The 22,349-nt window shown below is 42.0% G+C and overlaps 1 protein-coding gene across 3 annotated transcripts in view; it reads right to left on the reverse strand.

Annotated features, from left to right (window-relative positions):
- Adam23 (ADAM metallopeptidase domain 23) overlaps positions 1–22,349 on the reverse strand; it is a 162,045-nt gene that overhangs the window by 72,560 nt on the left and 67,136 nt on the right. For all 3 annotated transcript variants that reach the window (XM_013351657.2, XM_005361484.2, XM_026786219.1), the window contains exon 4: positions 12,113–12,176. In XM_013351657.2, the coding sequence (XP_013207111.1) occupies positions 12,113–12,176 (64 nt within the window). The remainder of the gene's footprint in view (positions 1–12,112; positions 12,177–22,349) is intronic.

Raw genomic sequence — 22,349 nt, forward strand, 5'->3', positions numbered from 1 at the left:
TGTTCTGTTTTCTCCGCCTACCTAAGGGTTGGCCTATGAAATGGGCCTAGGCAGTTTCTTTATTAATAAGAAATCATTCCCACATCACATTTTGAATAGAATCTTTTTACTGCTATCATCTGATTCACCCCACTTTAGAAATTATCTTCCTAAGATCTCTCTACATTATCAAAATGAAAACATAAATACCAAACCAACCACAAACCCTTTATCTACAATGGTGTACCACCTCCAAGATAGGCCAGGACAATAATGACACAAAACATGAGGAAGTAGCCAACCAAAAACTGATTTTATTCAAGGCTCACTCCACAAGATGGAACCCATATCTGACATTGCTTGGGAGATTAAGAATCTGAGACCAGATAGCCCAGGGAACTAGGATAAAACTAAGTAATACTGGTCTTTAAAAAAAAAGAAAGAAAAAGAAAAATGGTAGTCATAAAATGACTCTTCATGATATTCTGCTGTACTCATAGATCAACACCTTGTTAAGCCATCATCAAAAAAGTTTCTTTCTGCAGTAGGTGGGAACAAAGATAGAGACACAGAGCCAGACATTATATAAAGAAAATACATATTCAAGAAAAATCTTGAAACACTTAGCCCTAAAGAGGGCGTCTCTATCAAATTCCTTCCCTCAGAGCTCAGGACCCCTGAGGAAGAGGAAGAAATGTAAGTGCCAGGAAGGTTGGGGGACCTCTAAATGATGAGCAAAGCTTTTAGGAACTCAGACTGAAGCATCACACACAGGGGCCTGCCCTGTCTGCACCAGGACCACTGCACTCACAGCATTTCTTCAGGCTTAGCGTTTTTATTCCCGAGTGAGTGAAGGAGAGGGCCTCTGATTATTGTGCCTTCTCTTGGGCTCTTTTCCTTGTGTTAATTTGTCTTTGTACAACTTTGAAGTGATAGTTTTTTTTTATCTTATTATATCTTCTTTTGTTACAATTTTTAAAAAGAACAAATGAATGAATGGATACCTAGCCACTAGGGTGAAGGTAATTTGTGCTTGCTGAGAGAGGGAAAACCATTTTTCCCCAGTGGAAGCACACTGGGTAGATCAACTACTCCAGGGAAGGCCTCATGTTCAAGAGTAGTTGACAACATACAAGCCTCCACAGTTTCCGTGTGCTTTTATTTGGTCACAGCTTGTTGTTTTCTTTGTGAGTGGTGCTCTGTTCTGTTTTCTTGGCTTGGGAGGGTTTTGTTGCTATGTTTCATTTTTGTTTGGTTTTTGAGAACTTAAAGTTGGGTGGGCATTGAGGGGCAGAGGACCTGGAAGGACTTGAGGAGGGAAAGAATATGATCAAACATATTTCAATTTAAAAATTGTTTTAAATAAGACAAAAATAAGAAATAAACAAAAAGTATTCAGTTGTATTTGTATTATATATCAATAACATTAAAATAAAAAATAAACAAGAAAGTATCTCCCTAATACAGACTCAAGAAAGCCCCTCTCACCCCAATACATTTCAATATACACTGCCGGTCTTGGGCTGAGCTGCTAGTTGGTGTTCATATTGGGACAAGGAAAAGTGTTCAGAGCTGTACAATGGTTCCATTACATTTTCTATTTTTCTACATTTTTAAGTTGAGGAGACATTTTGTTTCACTATTTGCATCTTTGTTTTATATGTAATTAACATCCTCTAGCCTCTAAGAGTAATCTAAAACTCCTCCTTCTGTGCTCAAGGTATCAGTCAATGCGGCATGCTCATTTTGTTCCTAGGGACATTCTATGCTTCATGCTTCAGTCCACCCCTTTGTTTTCTGGGTCCCACTAGGAGGCAGCATGCAGGACTTCTCTGGAAACTTGTGGAATCTCTTTTTGCCTGCCTTCTGTGTTAGACCCTAAATTCCGTGTCTTCCCCACTTATAGTCATCACCGCCATCCTCCTTAGAGTGGCACACATTGTCTGACACTTTATTGAAAAGTGTTTATGATAAATAAGTTCAGTGAGCAGTCACGAGAGTAAACCTTTCCTTGTCAGCCTTCACAGTAGAGCCGCAAGTTGGGTAGGAAATACTAAACTGACTATGACTTCCTCCTGGCACTTCAGAAACCTATAGTCTCCTTGTTTCTGATGTTGCTGATTCAGAGACGATTCCAGCATTAGGCATTTTCTATAAAATCTATTGTGTCTTTTTTAAGAGGACTTCGGGGACTCCTATTCAGCTCCATGTCCACAGTCTTGGGATGAGCCTTCGTATGGATGTTTCGTCTCCATCAATCGAAGTCTCCAGAACACTCAGAACTGAAAACAGCTTGTGTGCTTCCCTCTGGGAAGAAGGCTTTTATTATTTCTTTGCCCGTTCCCTCTCCAAGCTCTTATATACTGGCTACTTCAACCAACCGGAGATGGGGTGGTCTCCTGGCTATGTGGGTAAGGAGTGAATCAGGGTGGATAGCGTTAGTTATTCTCTAAGTACACCTTTCACCTCACCACCCCTTTCCAACTGACTCCTGGACCTTTCTGGATTTAATAATATGAGCCAGCTTGCCATTAGCAGCTTCTTCTCAAAATAATTCAACGGAGTAAGCAGTGTTCACACATAAGAGAATAATTATTGACCTTCCTGCTGCCCATCTCCTAAAACTGCATGAACATCTCCTACTGCCTTCTCCACTTGCCTTTGTCCTAGTAGGTTTATTTCCCTTTTGAATGGGTTATTGGGAAGACACATGATATCACATATTATAAGTCCTCTATATGTGGGCTGCTCCTCAGTTCCCAAATAGCAAAGTTGCTTATAAATATTGACTCATATATAGCATGCCAAGTTCTATTTGTGTATTTAACACTGAAACCTATAAGGACAAAGGGGTTCACACATATCAGCAACTTGAGAATCCAGGTCAGCATACAGCAATTACATTTCAAATTCTTCACATGGTTCTCAATTATATATATATTATAATTTTATATATTCATAACACATATAACATATAAGATGTATTATACACATATATACAGTAACTGTAAATTCTATCCAAGTTGTTCTTTAGCACTTTGTGTAACAAAAAGAGCTATCCTAGGCCAAGTGATTAGAAAAAGTACACAGAAAACAGTCATATTCACTTGGCCTTCCCAAGGGTAACTGTTTTCAGATTTTTTAAAGATAGTCTTATTTTCCCCATAAGCGATTATATGCTGATATTAGCAGCTCTTCTTAGACGTACATCCCATCCTCTTGCACTAATGAGTGGAAGTTGACTCTCTAATGGTTACCTAGTGGATTAAGGGGGAAACTATATTTGACCATGTGTTATCAAGTTCTCTGAGCCTCAAGCGAGACTGGAGATAACATTCAATCCTTGTGCTAGCACAACACTCAGCCTTAACATCTAAAGTGCACAGCTAGTTATATTAAGCATTATGAGTAGTTTGGTGATTTTTGTTTTAATGTTACTATTGGAATGTTTTCTGAGTTTCTTGTTAAATTTATAGAAAGGTTTTTTTTTTAAGTATGTTGAAAAAATATCACTTGGCAACTCTGCAGATCCATGTTGCTGCTGTATTTGACTGAGACAGAAAGGACAGAAATCCCACGTGAGGGATCTCACTTGCTGTGACACAGAACAATCCCTGAGAATCCGCTATCTTCACTGATCACTATTGGACTGTGACCACAATCTCCATGTACAAGTTAGGAGATGGGTAGTGTGCACTAAAGGCTCTGCCAAGAGTAGCAAAAAGACTGGCTGATGTCATATCTTTAGGAGCTCCAGTTCACACACCTTCTTCCAGGTAAGAAAACCTCAGACTACTCCAGTGGTCGAGTCAGCACTGGCAAAGAGTGGGCACAGAAGTCAGCACTGACCAAGAGTGAGCACAGGCTTGGGCGTAAGCAAGCAGTAGCAAGGGCTAAGTCAATGTGTGTCTCCACTGATGTTTACATTTTCAGATCCAAGTGTTCATCTGTTAATTAGATCTGACAAAAATGGATGCTTTAACAAGCAGAACCTGTTGGTAGTCAGAGGGAATGAGAATTCCTAGGAACTGCACTGTCAACTTTCTCAGTCATGTATTCCACACGGCCAAGGACCCCAAGAGCTAAGTCATGTTCATGTTCACATAGTAACAGGCTCCTGCATTAGGGCAGCAAGCTCAGAATTTCGCAGCAAACCTCTGATGCATCCTCCACTGTTCTGTTGCTGTTCACTAGTTTAGGGGTGGTTGTTTGTTTTTAGTTTTGTTTGCTTGAGGGCTTGTCTGCCTGTTCTTCAGTGTGTGTGTGTGTGTGTGTGTGTGTGTGTGTGTGTGTGTGTGTGTGTTGCTAGGGACTGAAGCCAGGACCCTGAGCATACTGAGTAAGTACTCTATCACTAAGCTACACTCCCCAACCCATGTGATTCTCATCTTTTAAAACATTTCCTCACTGGGTGGTGGTGGCACATGCCTTTAATCCCAGCACTCCGGAGGTAGAGGCAGGCTGATCTCTGTGAGTTCAAGGCCAGTATGGTCTACAAAGCCATTCCAGGACAGCCAGGACAGTTACACAGAGAAACCCTGTATCGAAAATAAATAAACAAATAGATAAATAAATAATCAGGAATGAGTGGAAAAAGCAACTTAATTATTCATGTGATAATAACTGGAAAGTTTGGGGGGGTCTATTCTATGACTTCATTGCTGTATTAATAGGCATTATTTGATTCCACTCACTGTAATAAAAAGGAACATTTCTACTCTCCCAGTAGCCCACTCAAATAGCAGTGACATAAAATGCCACATTAAACCACATGACAGAGGACAGAAAAAGAGCTGGAAGTGGACAGGGTACCTCTGAAGGTGCGGGAGATGGCCAGCAGATTGGTGGGAATGACCCTCTTAGATTTGAGGTTTGGGGTTGAAACCAAAAGGGAAGCAAAACCAACAATTAATTTTTAAAATTTTTCCAACCTTTTGTATCTGTTTGATTATCTCAACCGCTTCAGCAAAATTCAATCTGTCAGTGTGTGTGTGAGCTTCACAGCCCAAGAAACTCAGGCAGACCTAGTCGTTCACAATGACTGAGAACTGGGGTCTCCTTGGCTACTAAAGGTCTTGAAAACATTTCTAAACAGCTGACACTGCCAATCTTGAAGAGCGGTGCCGACGAGGAGCATTCGACTTAGGACTTGCTGAAATGAAGATGCCACCGCAGTGATTATTTTAGGTCTGGGTTTTTGCCTTCGTTTTACAAATTTGCCTACTGACAAAGCAATACCAGCCTATTTTAAAAGTGAGTGGTCTGTAACTGATCACGTTTGCCGGATTTGCTGCAGAATGAGAAAATAAAAAACTACATTCAGAGAGTTGGGGAATTTGAAATTTCAGCACCATTTTAATAATTTATCTTCATTAAATTCAACAGGGAAAAGAACTCTTCCAGTAGTGTATTGATAAAAGTGTTAGACCATTTCAGCTCTGCCAGTGCTTTAATACTTCATATTAATTGTATTGTTCAAACTTAAAATAGCTTTGCAAGGAACGAATGTTGTTCTATGCTGCTAGCTGGACTTCATAGGGTGATTTTTAACCCCCATGTTTCTTTCATGTTCTTGAATGTCTTCAGAATATTGCCCAAAAAAAAGGCAATATTTTGAATGATCAACAACAGCATGCTTAACTTTAAACTGGAAATTTTAATTAAAGACTTTAATTTATACTTAATATAAATGTTCTAGCATGTATAAGCTTTCCCTGTTATAACTTAAATTGCTTATTATCTACCTAATAGTAAACAACTTTTAAGCTAGCTACTAATTCAAAGACTACAAAAATATCACAATGAATATACAAGTAATAAACGACCCATTTAAATTTACTGTAAAAGTAGAAATCCAAACTTTCTGGTTGGGAACAAAACATAAAAATGAGAACTTTTTATTCAAATGTAGCTTAGAAGTAAGAAATACATGGAGAAAACGGTCTGAGAAAATTCGTTAGCTAACAATAAAGGAAGACATATCGGGCAAAAAGAAAAGGGAACATGGAGAAGAAGGGGGAAAGAGAAGAAAACACAGGACTGAATTGTGCTGTCCAGTGCAGGTGCCCTAGCTCAGCTCTAACAAATGGAGGCAGTGCCCTCCCCTCCCCTATCAGGACCACTTAGCCTACAGCACTCTCAGGGCCAGCATCTGCAGATTCAACCAATATCATGATGAAGAAACGTAGCAAAACCAACTTTTCTATGAGGAATATGTATAAACCATCGTCCTTGAAAGATTTCTCTACACCAGTGCTTCTCAACCTTTCTAATGCTGTGACCCTTGAGTACTGTTCCTCATATTGTGGTGACCCCCAACAATAAAATTATTTTATTGCTACTTCATAACTGTAATTTTGCTACTGTTATGAATCCTAAAGTAAATGTCTGATATGCAGGATATCTGATATGCAACCCCTGTGAGAGGGTCATATAATCCCCCTAGAGGTTTAGAACCAGGGTATGGAGTCTAAACAGTCAGCTATTTTTACATGCATTCATATTGCACTTGGTATTGTAAGCTACAGATGACTTAAACAATTCTATAGGATGTGTGAGGTACACAAATCCAAGCAAATTTTATACAAGAAACTTGAGCATCCGTGGATTGGAATGTCCCCTGTGTCATCCTGGAACCAGTTCCTCCAGGAGAGCAAGGGATGACTAGAGACAGGGTGCTCAGGACAGGTATTCTCCACAGCCCTGGGCTCTGCTGATCTCCACCTCCACCCAGGAGTCATGTCTATCAAGGACCCACTCACCCAGATGGCATCCCTGTCATCCTGCTACTCAGCTCTCCCAGACACCGTGAGCTGCAGGCAAAGCAAGCGCGAGATGTGACTGAGGGAAAGAGCAAGGTAAGGACAAAGCCTTTTCCCCACGGAGAAGGAGCATGCCTCTGGCTCCTGGTGCATGTGCTTGACCTAAAACAGAAACCAGGTCAGAAAAGGAGTTGAACTGATATTTTTGCTGAACGTGTTGTGTACGTGTGCACATGTCTGTGTCAGTGTGGTATAGAACACGATGCTTTGTTATGGATAATGAAATGATTGTTGGTCAAGCACACTGGTGTGTCTCCTGTGAGTACCTAGGAAAGAATATTGGAAATCTGTGGTCAGCAATTCCATCATGTGACTGTGTCACTGACAACAGTTCTCACCCTGAACACTAGATTCCACACGTATGTCCTACATCATGGGTAATTTTGACATATATCTTTCCATTTTCAATGGATACCTGGCCCTGACCCTTGACCCCTGACCTCTAGCCACCTGACCCTAGAAACCACTGTCCTGCTCTTTTCAATATTTTGGCTTCTTTAGAACCCATGCACTCTCCTCACTAATGGAGACTTTTTCTTCCTGTCTACATTATCTCATTGTACACAAATGCAATGGACTGGTATTCAGTCTTTCAACGGAGATGCCGCCACTTGCAGCAACATGGATGAACCTGGAGTACATATTTACCCACTGGCTACATTCATATTTAACATAGGACTCTTGTCCCCAGTGTGTGTGTGAATACACCACATTTTCTGTACTCATTCATCCACTGATGACCGCGACAGTTGCCTCCATTCTGGACTGTTGTAAATAATGCTGCCATGAGCATCTGTGCGCCTGTTTCTATGTGGACATGTTCTTGTCTGGCTGTGTGTGTGTGTATGTGTGGAGAGAGAGAGACACAGAGACAGAGAAAGAGGCAGAGGCAGAGAGATGCCTTCTTCTACGTCTCTCTACCTTACTGCCTTGAGACAGGGTCTCTCACTGAAACAGAAGTTTGCTGATTTAGCTGGGCTGATTGATCAAGGAGGTCTCAGGATCCACCGGATTCCATTCCCCAGTGTTGGGGTTACAACTACACATAGACATGCTTGGCTTTTTACATGAGCACTGGGGATAAACAATCAGGTCTCTATATGTGTAGACAAGTGCTCTTGCCCCACCAGGCCATCTCCACGGTCCCAAGGACGTATGTCTTAACTCGCGGAAACACACCTAAGAACATCAGAGGCATGCAAAATTAAACTACAGGGAGCTATACCTCACACTTACTAGAATGACTATTGTAGAAAAAAGAAAAAAGGCAAGGACTATATGTTGGAATGGTTTGTGGAGGAAAAAAGAGACATTTGTAGATCTACAGATTGGCACGACCAATTGAAGAGTGCATATCCATCCAAAAATAGAAAGGAACTCTAAGTCTCAAAAGGACAACTGCACTGTAGGCTCATCTCAGCTTCATTCACACTGCCAAGCTGGAGAAACTAATGGACGCGTGAAGGAAGAAATCTGTCCCCAGTGGAAGACCCAGCCCTGGCAGGAGGGAAATCCTGCCCTTATGCAACATGGTGGGGCCCTGTGCTAAGTGGAAAAACCCAGCAGAGAGAGACAAATGCTGCACTGACCCTCAGAGGTAGCATGAGAGAGTCCAGCTCATGCAATCAGAGGGTAGAATAGTGGCTCTCAGGGGCAAGAGGAGATCGGGCAAATGAAGAGATGTTGGTCAAGGCATAAAAAACTCAAATAGTGTGAGTGAAACAGACTGTGGACACAGAAAGTGACACACAGTGACTACATACTTAAGAATCTGCCGTGAAGTGGATTTTAAGTGTTCTCATGAACAAAAATGAGTACAGGAAGTAAAGGGTGTGCTCACAGGGGATGCTGATCGTTTCCCAGCGAGCCCATGCAAAGCATGACATTTGGCATAACGCAACTATATAATATTCTTATGTATAAAATCCAAGTCGCACACCTTAAATATACAATCTGCATTTTTCAATTATACTTCAATAAAGCTGGGAAAAAAGAAAGCACTCACAAAGGACCACATATTATAGGGTTTCATTTATGTTCCAAATAGGCAATTTATAGAGACAGAAGAGTAGATTAGCAGTTACCTATGACGGGAAGGAGAGCCGTAGGGAACGACCGCTAATAGATAAGGTGTTTCTTTGTGGGGGTGATGAAAAAGTCTGAAAATTAGATTATGTTAATGGATGCATGATTTTGCAAGTATAGTAAAAACAATTTAATTGTGCACTTTACAGCATATAAATTATGCCCCAATAAACCTGTTTAAAGCAGAGAAAACATAAATAAGTTGCTTTTTAAAATGAAATCAACAAAGTTGCTTTATTGTATATTACATTGCACTTTGTGCAATGGGCAACAGAAGGAATTGTAATAAAATCTGCTTGACTGGGCACACGAAAGAAGATGCTCCGCGTGCGTTAGCAAACACCTGCCTGGCTCCTTGCCCGTGAACTTGATGATTCTTTTCCTCTCTAGTTCCTGTATTTACTTCTCTTTTCAGTCCACTTACACTCAGCAAAAGTAAAAGACATTAACCTCATCTAGGAATGGGATTGAGGGACCGTTCGGTAGAGATAGAAAGGCTGTAACCGTGAGCTCAGAGTACCCAGACATCAGGATTTTCATCCCAATGGGAATTTATGCAAAGAATACCAAGTCCCAGAGCATTTTAAGTATCTACATCTATATTTTACCTCAAGGCCCTCATAGGCTGTTTATGATTACAGGCTTCTCTAGTCGGATAACAGCATACAAAGGGTGTGGAGAGTGTTTATGTATATACCCTCCTTTGTCTAAACAGTTAAAGCGTCTTTCATATTTTAATTAGGTGGATATGGGATGCAGAGTGGAAACCTGCACGTGAATGTACAATCCAGAAAAGGGCTTTTGGATCCCCTGGAGGTAGAGCTACAAGCAGGAGCAGGCCGCACTCCTACCCACTAGGCCACCTCTCCGGGCCACCTGAGATCAGTTTACAGGATGGGTAGAAACCCCGCCACTCCTCCGCATTAACTTTCCTTTTTGGTACTCCTTTCAAAAGCTTCCTCAGATAGCACAGCAGCCAGTCTTTATAAAACTCACTTTTAAAGTGCTCCTAAGTTTATGGGTGTAATGAGAACATGAATTTAGGCAAAATTATGCATAATTTCAGAAGCAAAAATTGTCATTATGACCAAAAATCATAAAATATATACAACTCTTTGACCCAGAGTCTTATTCTTAAAATGAATCCTTCAACACTTACAGTGTGTTTAGACTGCACCTGGGAAGTTTGTCCTTAGGACAATTGTGAGGGAAGGCTGGAAGCAAGCTTGATGTCTATGGCTTAATATTTTTAAATGAATAACAACAAGTTAGAAGAACATTATTCAGTTTTTAATAATGAGCCAATAAAAACATAGGTTTCATGCATGCTAAAGCATTTAGACTATCATTAGATTTTATAAATCCTGCACAGAATGTGTATGTGTGACCTCTTCTTGGGTCTTAAGGATATGTATGTGAGTGTGTGTGTGTGTGTGTGTGTGTGCGTGTGTGTGTGCGTGTATGTGTGTGTGTGTGTATATATATATATTAGGATCTCGCCATTGGGTTGCTATTATCTGTGGACAAGTAAATTAGGGTATATGAGCTGTTAAAGAAATGTGTCATACATGAAACAAAGGGGATGGAGGTAAAGTCAAACTACAGTGAACATAGCTCCTTTGGCCAGAGTTGATGTAGCTTTTGCTTTAAATATGTTGTAACCACAGGAGGTTTGGTATATCTTATTATTAAAAAGCCCTCATTTGCACTACTTCAAATGAACTCTGTACACGAATTAGCTATTGTACTTCTAACATAAGTGTGAGCTCCTTAGAAGTTCACATCAGGTTCCTGAGGCTGCAAAGGTGTGCCGTTTGCTGAGTCTGAAAAGTCCTTGTGCGATCTCCTCTGGTTCATGAGTCAGCTCGCACCCGGTTCACAGTGTGACTGTGGGCAGTGTTTCTAATTAGGCCACCCATAAGCATGTGCTGAGACATGGCCTGGGAATCCTGGTCTCCCGGCATCACAGCTTTGCAAGTCTGCACGCTTGGTACCGCCGCTATGCTGATGTTCATAAGCCATCTGCAAAACACAAACTCTATGTTTCCCCCATTGCTTGTTTCTGGCTTGCTGCCCAATTGCTGTGGTTTATATGGGCACTACTGAGAGCCTCGGTGGCACCAGGACAGCCACTAAAAGTCATAATTTCTTTTCTGTACCAGCCATGGATTTTCTGGCTGACTCATGGAAATCACTGTTTGGTAGGCACTACCAGCGATGTCTCTTTTGCTTGCGTTTAACCCAATTTGTTCCTTACTGGTTCTTCATGGTCAGAAGAAGAGATCGCCTCCACCTGAATAATTTCAGGTGCCCCACTACGTTTAGGTTACAGCCTATGGTGGCCCTGAGCAAGTTCCTTGCCTTCTCTATGACTCTGTGTCTTTCGTTTTACTACAGGGACCTGTTGTGAAGGGCTGGGGTTACAGCGCAGTGGTACAGCATTGCCTAGCATGCCCAAGGTCCTGAGTTTGGTCCCCAACAGAAAAGAGTAAATAAAATAAAATAATGAAATAAAGTTGGGTTTGAGAGTACGTGCCTGTAAACTCAGCATTTGGAGCCAACCTGGGTTACACAGCCTCAACAGAGGGAAAAGAGAAGAATATCCCCCGAATCTCATTTCCCCACCTGGCTTCTTCCCGTGCGCATGACGCGCTCAGACTAAACTGTCACGGTAAGAGTTCACGCAGTCTTATGATTTTGATTCCATGGCCATGAAAGCCTGAAATCAAAAGTCTCCAAAATGCGAAAACTCAGAGTGCCAGCATTACAGCTGGAGTGGAAAAATTCACATCACAAAACTGTTTCATAAACAAAATCATCTAAAATGTACAAAATTGCCTTCTAGCTGTGCATGTATGGGGTAGGCGAAACATAAATTAAAGAACTATATCTCCAATATCGCTTTGTATACAAAACTACTTTAAAAAATTAAAGCCAAAAGACTTCCAGCTCCAAGTATTTTTAAAAAGGGTTACCCAAATGGTATTTGGTATATGGAACAGTGAAGTTCATCTGATCATTCAACAAGGTAATGGATGTAAAATCAAAACAATAAAAGTCCCTTATTGTCCTGAGTATACAGAATCTAACGTGGTCTCAGCACTTTGAGTTCTCGTGAATTCTTCCTCAGTAAGTCAGTCCCTTGCATAGGAGGCTTGGCAATCTTACTGACCAACCTCAGGACGGATATACTTTATGTTGCAGGAGATCTGGGCCCTTTACTATACCTTAGAGTACATTGGTTTCCCATTCTCATAGTGAATCTCCACGTAGTCAGAAGACAGCAAACCACTGCAAAAGGAAAGAAAAAGAAAGAGTGAATTCTGCATCCAAATGCCAGAGGTTTAAAGATAGCTCGATAATGGGGGAGAGGAGCATGGAAAGCACAGACTACAGTCAGAGAAAAGCAGTCTGGGGTCAAGTCTCCAGACAACATCCAGGAAAGCAGGAAGAGAAAGAAAGCCAGGGAGGGAAGGAGGGAGGGAGGGAGGGAGGGAGCGATCAAGGAAGGAAGATCCTTCAGTCTACTGAGGAAGATAAAACATAGTCAATTTGAGGGAAACCCTTAGATTCAGCACCTGATAGACCTGTCAGTCAAGGACCAAACTAAGCTGCATGTAGAAGACAAGTCCTATTAAACACACACGATTATGCTCTAATGGATCATTGGGGAAGAATACAGAAAAGATCTGGCAAACATTCCCCATAAAGACCAAATAGTAAACCCTGTGGCTCTGCCAGCACTGTGGTCCCTGCGGTAACAATTGAGTTTGCCATCCTATCAACAATACATAGACAAATGAGTGTGGCTGCGTCCCAGTAACGTTTTATTTGTGGAGAATCATATCTGGATCTCATAAAATTATAATGTATAATACTATGAAATGGTATTACTTTGAATTTTAAAATCTGCTTAGAAATGCATAGAGCCATCAAGAAAGTCCAGTGGAAAAAAGCACTTGCCACACAAACCTAACAAGCTGAGGTCAATCCCCAGGTCCACTGGGAGCAGAGAACTGGCTACTGTAAGTTGTCCTCTGACCTCCACATGTGTGCCCTGGACACACACACATTCTACTTCACACCACAAAACACAATAAAAATAAATTCTAATTTAAAAAATTAACAACATAAACTTGGAAGTCAGAGCAGGTTTAGACCTAGCACAGTCCACGGATGAAGGTGTTGCCACAGGCAAGTTTCACTAACTTGTGTAAAATACAATTGTCAAAAATAGGAAAGTCACAGGGCACTGTGAAGAAAAAATTGACTAAGTTAAACCACAAATATGCATTACTTAGCCTGGAAATCATCACTGGGTGCTCAGTGTTGGGCACTGTGACTGTCACTGCTGTCACTTTAACTCAAGTTTTAAAAGTGCATTCTCCTAGAAACAACCTAAATGTCTCTCCACTGAAGAATGGACAAGGAAAATGTGGTACATTTACATAATGGAATACTACACAGCAGAAAAAAATGACATCTTGAAATTTGCAGGCAAATGGATGGATCTATAATACATCATATTGAGTGAGGTAACCCAGACCCAGAAAGACAAATATCACATGTACTCATTCATAAGAGGCTTTTAAAGATAAAGCAAAAAAAAAAAACCCAGCCTACAAATCACAATCCCAGAGAATCTAGACAACAATGATGACCCTAAGAGAGACATATGTAAATCTAATCTACTTGGGAGGTATGAAAAGACAAGATCTCCTGAGTAAATTGGGAACATGGGGACCATGGGAGAGGGTTGAAGGGGAGGGGAAAGGAAGAGCAGAGAAAAATATAGAGCTCAATAAAATCAATTTTTTAAAAAGAGCATTTTTAAAAAAAAAATGCATTCTCCCCAATGAAAGTGTGAAATAAGCACTTGGTCACGAGAGTGGAGGAAGACTTTTGAGTGGCCATGCGCTGTTGATAAGGACAATGCCTCAGGCCCATGGGAATGGGCAAAGCCCTTCTGTGTCTGCTTGAAAGTGTTGGTAGTGTGCACAGGAAGTGTTGGTAGTGTGCACAGGAAGTGCTGGTAGTGTGCACAGGAAGTGCTGGTAGTGTGCACAGGAAGTGTTGGTAGTGTCCACAGGAAGTGTCCAGCAGCTTCCTCCTTGAGGTGGTTCCCCAACAGAAGCCTCCTACTGAGACTAACTCCTTCCCCCAGTGCTGTACATAGCAAGCACAAGGAGGTCCCAGGTTGTTGAGCAGCTGGTGCTCCAACATCAGAGCAAACATGGCACTCTGATTCCAGCTTCTCCAGACACCTGTGTGTCTGTCCTTCCTTCATTCCTTCATCACTCCAGTCAGATTTCAGAACCCAGTGCAGGGTGCTCCGTGCCCACCTAAGAGTGCTGGATTAGAACACCTGGAACAGTGGGGGCTTCCTCCCAGATCCCCAGATTAGGCACAAACCACACCCAAACACCTATTTTCACAGAGAGATCCTTTAATAAGGGAAAGAAAACTTAAGTGGCTGCTTTCTGACTTGCAGAAAAACAGCAGCAAATGATCTTGCAGGTGTCATTTTTAAGAAGAGAAAAGGGGAGGTCTGTGCTAGAACGGGCTAGGATGCGGTGATAAGGAGATAAGCGACAAAGGAGAAGGGAAAGGGACAAGGGGAAGGGGAAAAAGGGCATCTGTCCTGGATTGGCAGAGGACTGCCTCTGGACAGAAGGAGCAGATGTGGCGCATAAGCAAAAGGTGGTTTATAAAAGTAAATGGGGAAGGCCCGTGTTAGGATGAGGTGTTTAATAACTGGGCATGTTAATTAGCTGAACTAAGGGGTGCTTTCGATAGCTGGACTTTGGTATTCAGCCTCAGGAGGAGAAAGTCAAACAAGGAAACAGGCCTGGTGGTTAGCTTTAGGAACACAATCTCATGGTTTTCAAAAAGGAAGCGGGAACAGGGGAGCAGGACACGGTCTGCCAGAGCCACCCTCACCATGCTCAAGCTGGCCAGAGTCCTTCGAGTGTCTGTCCAGATCTGCCACCAGGAGTAATGACAGGAGTGACAGGTCACACTATGGGACACTTACTCCTTCGTCTTCACTACACACACGTGTCCTAACCACGGGTCTGTTTCCTCTTCTACAAAACGGAAGCCTGCAACAGGTGACTCTGCAGGGCCCGCCCTGCTCAGACACGCTGACCTTCTAGAAGTCACTCATTTGTTTGTTGGTTGGTTTTTCAAGAAAGAGTTTCTCTGTAGCTTTAGAGCCTGTCCTAGAACTAGTTCTTGTAGACCAGGCTGGCCTTGAACTCACAGAGATCGGCCTGTTTCTGCCTCCCGAATGCTGAGATTAAAGGTGTGCGCCACCACCGCCCAGACCTCTAGAAGTCACTCTTAACAGTAGGTTTGTTTGTAAGGAAACTTCAAACGACTGTGACTACAGAATAGGAGGACTCTGTGATTCTGTGTATAGTTCAGATCAATACCTGATGTACCCTTATGTGACTCCATAGGAGGCTTGGGAACGGATGCTCCGAGCCTGACAGCAGTTAACTAGGAACCTGCCCTACATCTAGCATGCCCTGTGTGCACCCAAGGAGAGTTTTTACAACACAAATAACATAGTAAATAACATAGTGACTGTGGTGGTTAGAATGGCCTCCATAGGCTCATATGTTTGAATACTTGGTTCCCAATTGGTGAAACTGTTTGGGAAGGATTTGGAAGTGTGGCCTGGTTAGAGGAGATCACTGGGAGTGGGCTTTGGGGTTTCAAAAGATATATGTACCCACTCATTCCCAGTGAGCCAGTGAGCTCTCTCTCTCTCTCTCTCTCTCTCTCTCTCTCTCTCTCTCTCTCTCTCTCTCTCTTAGATGTAAAATCTTAGCTGTTTCTGTTGCCATAACTTTGCTCTGCCATCATGAATCCTCACCTCTGACACAGCAATCTGGTCACAGGCTTTCTTTTCTAAGTGGCCTTGGTCATGGGGGTTGTCACAGGACCAGAAAGGGAACTAAGACAGTATCTATACTTAGACATGTTTCCATGTCCACTCGAATGACCCCTGACATTCCAAGAAGTCATGTTCATATCATTCCCAGCAGCTCAGAGCTGTCAGTTCATTTAACTAACTAGTTCAGGCAGCTAACGCTGGGCACCACACGAACTCCGTTTCTAAACAAGCCTGCCCCCTCCATCCACCAGAAGTGTCTCTCTTTTTCTCTTTTTTTCTAATAACGTGTGTGTGTGTGTGTGTGCGCGTGCGTGCGTGTGTGTGTGCGTGTGCGTGTGTGTGTGTGTGTGTGTGTGAGACGTGAAAGAGAGTGCATATGTAAAATGGTCGACTTCATCCTTTCCTCGGGAGCTGTCCACCTTAGTTTTCTAGACAAGGTCTCTCTCTCATCGGGAGCTGAGGCTCAGTAGTATCTCAGCTAGGCTGGCTGGCTAGCTAGCGTGCCCCAGGAATCCTTCTGCCGCCACCTCCTCCTCTAGCATGTGCTTCATTTGGAGCTTTTTGTACAGAGATGCTAGGGATTGAAGTCAGGTCCTCATGCTTGTGAGGCAAGGACTTTACCCGCTGAGATGCCTCCCACTCCCCGTTTATGATATTCTTAATTCATCAAATGATTACCTCCTTAAATAGAGAGGAATTTAGGTTAGTAGATTCACACAAGTGTAAGTTTATTACCTACAATGATGCTTCTGCCCTTAAATATATATATTTTTTAAAATATATATATTAAGCAATAGACTTAAAAGTAAAAAGTGCTTATCAAGTGCTGTTTTTCTCAAGTGTAGGGGCAAAGTGTTACTCCTTTGAGTATAAACAATAAAATAAGAGTTTAAACTGGGTTAAAAGGCCAGGACTTAAGAGTATAGCAATGAAACACCTGGTGGGTGAGAACAATCACAGGTTGAATAGAGGCTTTGTGCTAAGTGAGACAGAGATGGCCTGCTAGGCAAAGGCACAGTGTGAGCACAGTTCAAGGGAGCTGAGCTGCACGCAGAGAAAAATCTCAGCAAGCGGGGTGGAAAGGAGCAAGGATTAAGGCACTGAAGGGCTACAAGAGGGATTTGATGACTTCCTCGATGACATGAGAGGTTATGTCAGAAATCTCACAGTGCAGGTGTTCCTTAGCTCTGTGGTGATGAGCCCACGTGCCAGAATACAGTTTAGAAACCCTAGTATAAGGAGAACAAGAAACACAGGACTGTGACTTCAGAGTGGAGAGAGGAAAGGAAGAGGATTTAGGTGAAAAACATCATCTGGCTTTAGGTGTATCAAAGAGTTTGATCAACCAGCATGACCCAACTCCCTTCTGAGGAGGCAGCTACAGAGCATGTGAAGCAGCTGAACCACTGTGTGGCTACCAGTGTGTCCACGCAAGTCAGCCAGGATCTGTTAGCAGCCTGCTGGGCAGCATTCCATCCAGAAGAAACGGCTGCTCCCAGTCTAGTCCTTACCAGTCCTACTGAAAACAAACAGGAGCAGCAACAACGACAACAAACACCTGCACTTCATTCAGGACCATATTCCAGTTTTCCCAGGCATGGGAAAATGGCCCAAAGAATAAAAAGAAGCCAATAAGAAAAAAAACTACCAGAAGTAGGGCTGGAGAAATAGAAAACTATCAGAAATGACATTCAGCAGTTAAAAGAACTGACTGTTTTTCCAGAGGAGCTGGGTTCGATTCCCAGCACCCACATGGCAGCTCACAACTGTCTGTGACTCCAGTTCCAGGGCCCCCAACATCTCATACAGACATGCATGTAAGCAAAACACCAATGTACATAAATAAAAATATTAAACTATCAGAAATAGTAAGATAACTAGTTACAAGATAAGTATGAAGCACACATGCCTATGTAAACCAGCAAAAACAATCTAGAGATGATATAGGTGGAGAGTTCCCAGAATAATAAACTTTACATAAACATAACAGCCACATACACGTTACTATTTAATGCCCTAAGAATAAATAAGTATAAATACACATGAAATTAACAGCAAATCCTTAGTTTTAAAAAAATAAAAATAAAGTAAGTCATCACTGAATGAAGCAGTCCTGATTCCCCATGACAACGATGTCCATCACTGTCCACCTACTTGAACATTAGTGCAATTCCAAACAAAATCTCAAGAGTTTTGCTGTTGTTGTTTTTTTAACATGATAAAATTACTCAAGTACATCTTTAAGAAAAATGTGAATCATTTTTCAAATAAAATGAAGAAAACCAGGACTTTGGATCAGTATTACAGGAACTAAGATGAGCAATGAGTAGCCCCATCATCAACCCAAAAACACAGCAGAACATCCAGAAAACTCTCCAGTTCACAGAAAAAGTTTCGCGGTGGGAAGAGCGGCATTTACATCTACAAAGTAGAAAACTGGAAATCACCAGATGGCCATGACTAAATATTTGGGGAAAACAGACCCCTATCCCACGCCTTATGCAAAGCCAAGACTATGTTTTGAAGTTGTGTGCATTTAGTCAAGTCACAAGCTAGCTACACAAGTGCAGGTGAACACCGACAGGAGGTCTTTGAATGGATGACCTTGATCCAAAAGCAGAGATAAGACTGTAAAAATAAAATAAATGGAGATAAGTTGTTAAAACAACCAAAATTTCAAAACAGATTTTAAGAAAACATCTGCAAAACAAAGATTTCTAGTGGACAAAAGACACCCACAAGGCCACCTAGTCAAGGAGCAAGTCTTGTAAAATCTGACAAGAACTGCTACACGTACAACACACAAGGGTGATCAATCAGTACAACGCACAACTGCAACAGCCTTGAGAGACTTGGAAATTAAAATAACAAAAGAGGACATTTACAAAATAAAAGGGAGTGACAGGAGCAAGTGCTGGCGAGGTTGCAAGAAAACTTCCACTCCAGAGGCCCGGTTGGCAAAGGGTGTCAAAGCCTGCAGTGTATTCCCCTCCATCCAGTTTGATGAGGAAAGGTAACAAGTCAAAAGCAACACACTCTCTCGCACAGACACACAAGCGTTCGCACACCCTCACGTACATCAAGAGTCACACGGTCACAGCCACACTCACTCGTATATGCTCACACACTCACACACACACTCACAGGTATATATACACGTAAGTCCACTTTCACCCAGACTCATACTTAGATTCACATATCCATACTCACCCCTATACTCACACATATGCACACACATGCGCACGCGCACACACACACACACACACACACACGCAGATGTGAGCAGGTTGATTTGTGCTATTTTACAGTCGCTTGGAGAAATGTTCACACAATCAAGGAAAAGAAGCAGTGTGAAGATGTTGGACCCCTTCAGGACATGTATCTGTGTCCATTCACAAGCAGGAGATTTCCTCCCCAGCTATTACTTCCTGTGGAAAGCCCCATCATTTTCTTTTCTTTCTTTTGTTTACCTAAATTTCCCTCAGTGATGATAAGGCCACTTTCTTTTTTTATTTCTTCTTTTGAGACAAATTTTACTATGTAGCCCTCACAGAGAAACTCACAGAGATCTGTCTCTGCCTCCTGAGCACTAGAGTTAAAGGTGTGCACCACACGCCTGACATAGAGCACCTATCTAATGAGACATCATCGCAAAAGCTTAATATTTTAGGCCACCAAATATGATGTGCTCTATTTTGCTATAAAGCATATAGAGTTCAATTTAATATGTTAAACTTATTAAAACTACAAGACAAAAAACAAAATATTTTGCAAAAATGTTACTTTGTATACATGTAGCTTAAACATTGGCAAATAAATCTTTTTAATTTAGTTTTTAAGTTTTGCATACAATGTATTTTGGTCATATTCATTTCTCCCAAACTCTTCCCAGATCCCCACCTACCTACCCAACATCATATTCTTTCTCACTCTTGAAAAACAAAAGCAAATCACACACACACACACACACACACACACACACACAAAACAAAACAACAACAACAACAACAAAAACCCTCTTGAGCATGTAGGAGGGGTGGGCTTAAAAAGTCAGGTTTATGACAGTACACAGGCTTAAGCAGGGCTTGGTCCTTCCAAAGGAACGAATGAGGATTTGGATTTGGAAAGCTATATATAAATGCTGAAAGCAAACATTACATCTTCTGTCCAAAAAGAATCCAAGGTCTTTAGGACCAGGCACAGGCGGACACAGAGAGGCTCCTTTACTGGATCAATTAGAGCCATCAGCAAAGTAATTAATGTTAGCAGCAGGACAGAGCTGCAAGAAACAAGCACACACACTAGGAAGTGCTCATCCACATATGAGACCCTGGAGTGTGACTCTCCTTCACTCATTTGATTAATTGAGGAAGTCTGAATGAGACAGCGCAAAGATGAGAATTCGACAATTAAGAGAAACGAAAGATTAATTTATAACAAAATATTTCCATTCTTTAACGTTTATTAGAAAATCCATTAGGCAAAGGCCAACTATTTTTTGTAGGTGTAGGAATGGATGTGTGTGTGTGTGTGTGTGTGTGTGTGTGCGCGCGTGTGTATGTGTGTGTGGTGTGTGCATGTGTATGTGTATATATGTGTGGTGTGTATGTACATGTATATTTTGTATGTGTGTGGTATGTGTCTGTATCTCTAAATGTGTGTGGTATGCATGTGTGTGTATGTGCATGTGTGTGTATACATGCATGTAAAGTCAATACTGAGTGTCTTCCTCAGTTGCTCCCCACCTTAGTTTTTGAGACAGGATCCATTATTGAAACTGGAGCTCACTGATTGGTTAGATTGACTGATCAGCAAGTCCAAGGGACCCTTCTGTTTCTGCCTCCCCGGAGCTAGGAATGCAGGCACACTCCTTCCCTTGGTCTTCATACAGGGGTGTTGGGAATCCAGCCCCAGGCTTACACAGCAAGCACTGTGCAATCTAAGCCATCTCTCCAGCCTCTACTGTGCAGCTTTGCACTAAGAAGTAAGGTTTCTGTAGAGCGTCCACAGTTGACTTCCTAACTAGGGGACGTAGCCCTTGATTTCTGCTGGCGCCCAGCAACTTTATTCTCAGTTCCACAGCTCAACTGAGAATAAAATGTCCACTGACAAACTCTCAAGACACATGAACTAAGACTGAATTTGCACAGCCCAACACAGGAAAAAATAATTTGAAGTCCATGTGCTAAACAGAAGACAGCATTCTGCCCAACCATGGAATCCCTGTGCATGCACCAGAGACATGTGGGCAGTATATCCAAAGTCCTCCCGAAATTAAGGAAGGAACTACCACAATGGTGCAGTCAGAGAGATGCTTTTTCCATAACAGCAAACCACTGTGACAAATAGCACATCATAGCAAAAAAAGAAGAGAAGAGGATATAAGAAAAAAAGTAACCTTCAACAGCTTCTTCATGAAACACAGAATTACTACCACACAAACAGCACACGGTTTTTAACTATCATTTAGGAAAATGGCCTTCAGGCAATTCTAACCTTGGAGCACAACCATAGCATCAAAAAAAATTATTCACTGACCTTGAACTGCTTTTTAAAAATTTATAATTTACCTAGGGTACGGCTGATTTCTCTAAAGGCAATTTTCATTCTCCCAGATGGGACATTTTAAAATATTAGCAAGGCCAACAGGCTTGGGAAGAAAATTAAGGAATGTTCTAGAAACATAACCATTCTTGTGTAACTTCTTTCAGAAGAACCCTCTCCTCTTGATGATGACTTTGAAACTTAGCATCATTTCTCAACTTGCTACCTGGGCATCTTTGGGTTTACTGTTTAGCCTTGGTACCTTGGTCCCAGAAGAAAGCCTTTACTAGACACTTCCTGGAGCTGTCTCTAAGATCTAGGAGAAGTCTCTCACACTGTGGAGCTACTTTATCCCTTGCAAAAAATAAAAATAAATAAAATAAATAAAAAAACCAGGAACCCTGGATTACTGGATGCTTAAAGAAACCTCCAACTCTCAAACAGCGCCTGTGCAATCCTCTTCACCTCTGGCCTTGACAGTCGGACTCTGAGGGAGCTCGTCGGCTGCAGGCACTCTTCTCGGAGACTGTGGAACCCACAGAAGGTAGCACCCGCAGCAGAAGTAGACCTCACAGGGGAGGTGTGATCTCCTGCTTCCTGTTTCCTCAGGATGTTAAGACCCTTTGGCACACACTCCCACCACCATGAAGCTGCTCCACTGCGCCTTCTTCGTCAAGACAGAATTGAACCTTTTGAAACCATTAACCAAAACAAAACCTCCTTCCTTTAAGACATTTCTGTCAGTGACTCAGGAGTAGGTAACACACCCCCTAAAAGGAAAGGATGCTAATAACTGCGGCATACACAGTCCATTTAGAAGGTGCACTCTTTGTCAGGTAATCAGCTGTGGGAACACTGAGATGCCTGTAGGCCAATCTTCTCCACGAAATGCTGGGAAACAACTCCATTCTTATTATCTCCACACTGGGGAAAACTGCGTACACTTTCCCTAACTCTACACATTTCTACACATCTCAACCAAAAGAGAATGCCTCCATTTTCAAGATATTCAAGATATT

The sequence above is a fragment of the Microtus ochrogaster genome, linkage group LG4 (assembly GCF_000317375.1).
Source record: "Microtus ochrogaster isolate Prairie Vole_2 linkage group LG4, MicOch1.0, whole genome shotgun sequence".
Lineage (NCBI taxonomy): Eukaryota > Metazoa > Chordata > Mammalia > Rodentia > Cricetidae > Microtus > Microtus ochrogaster.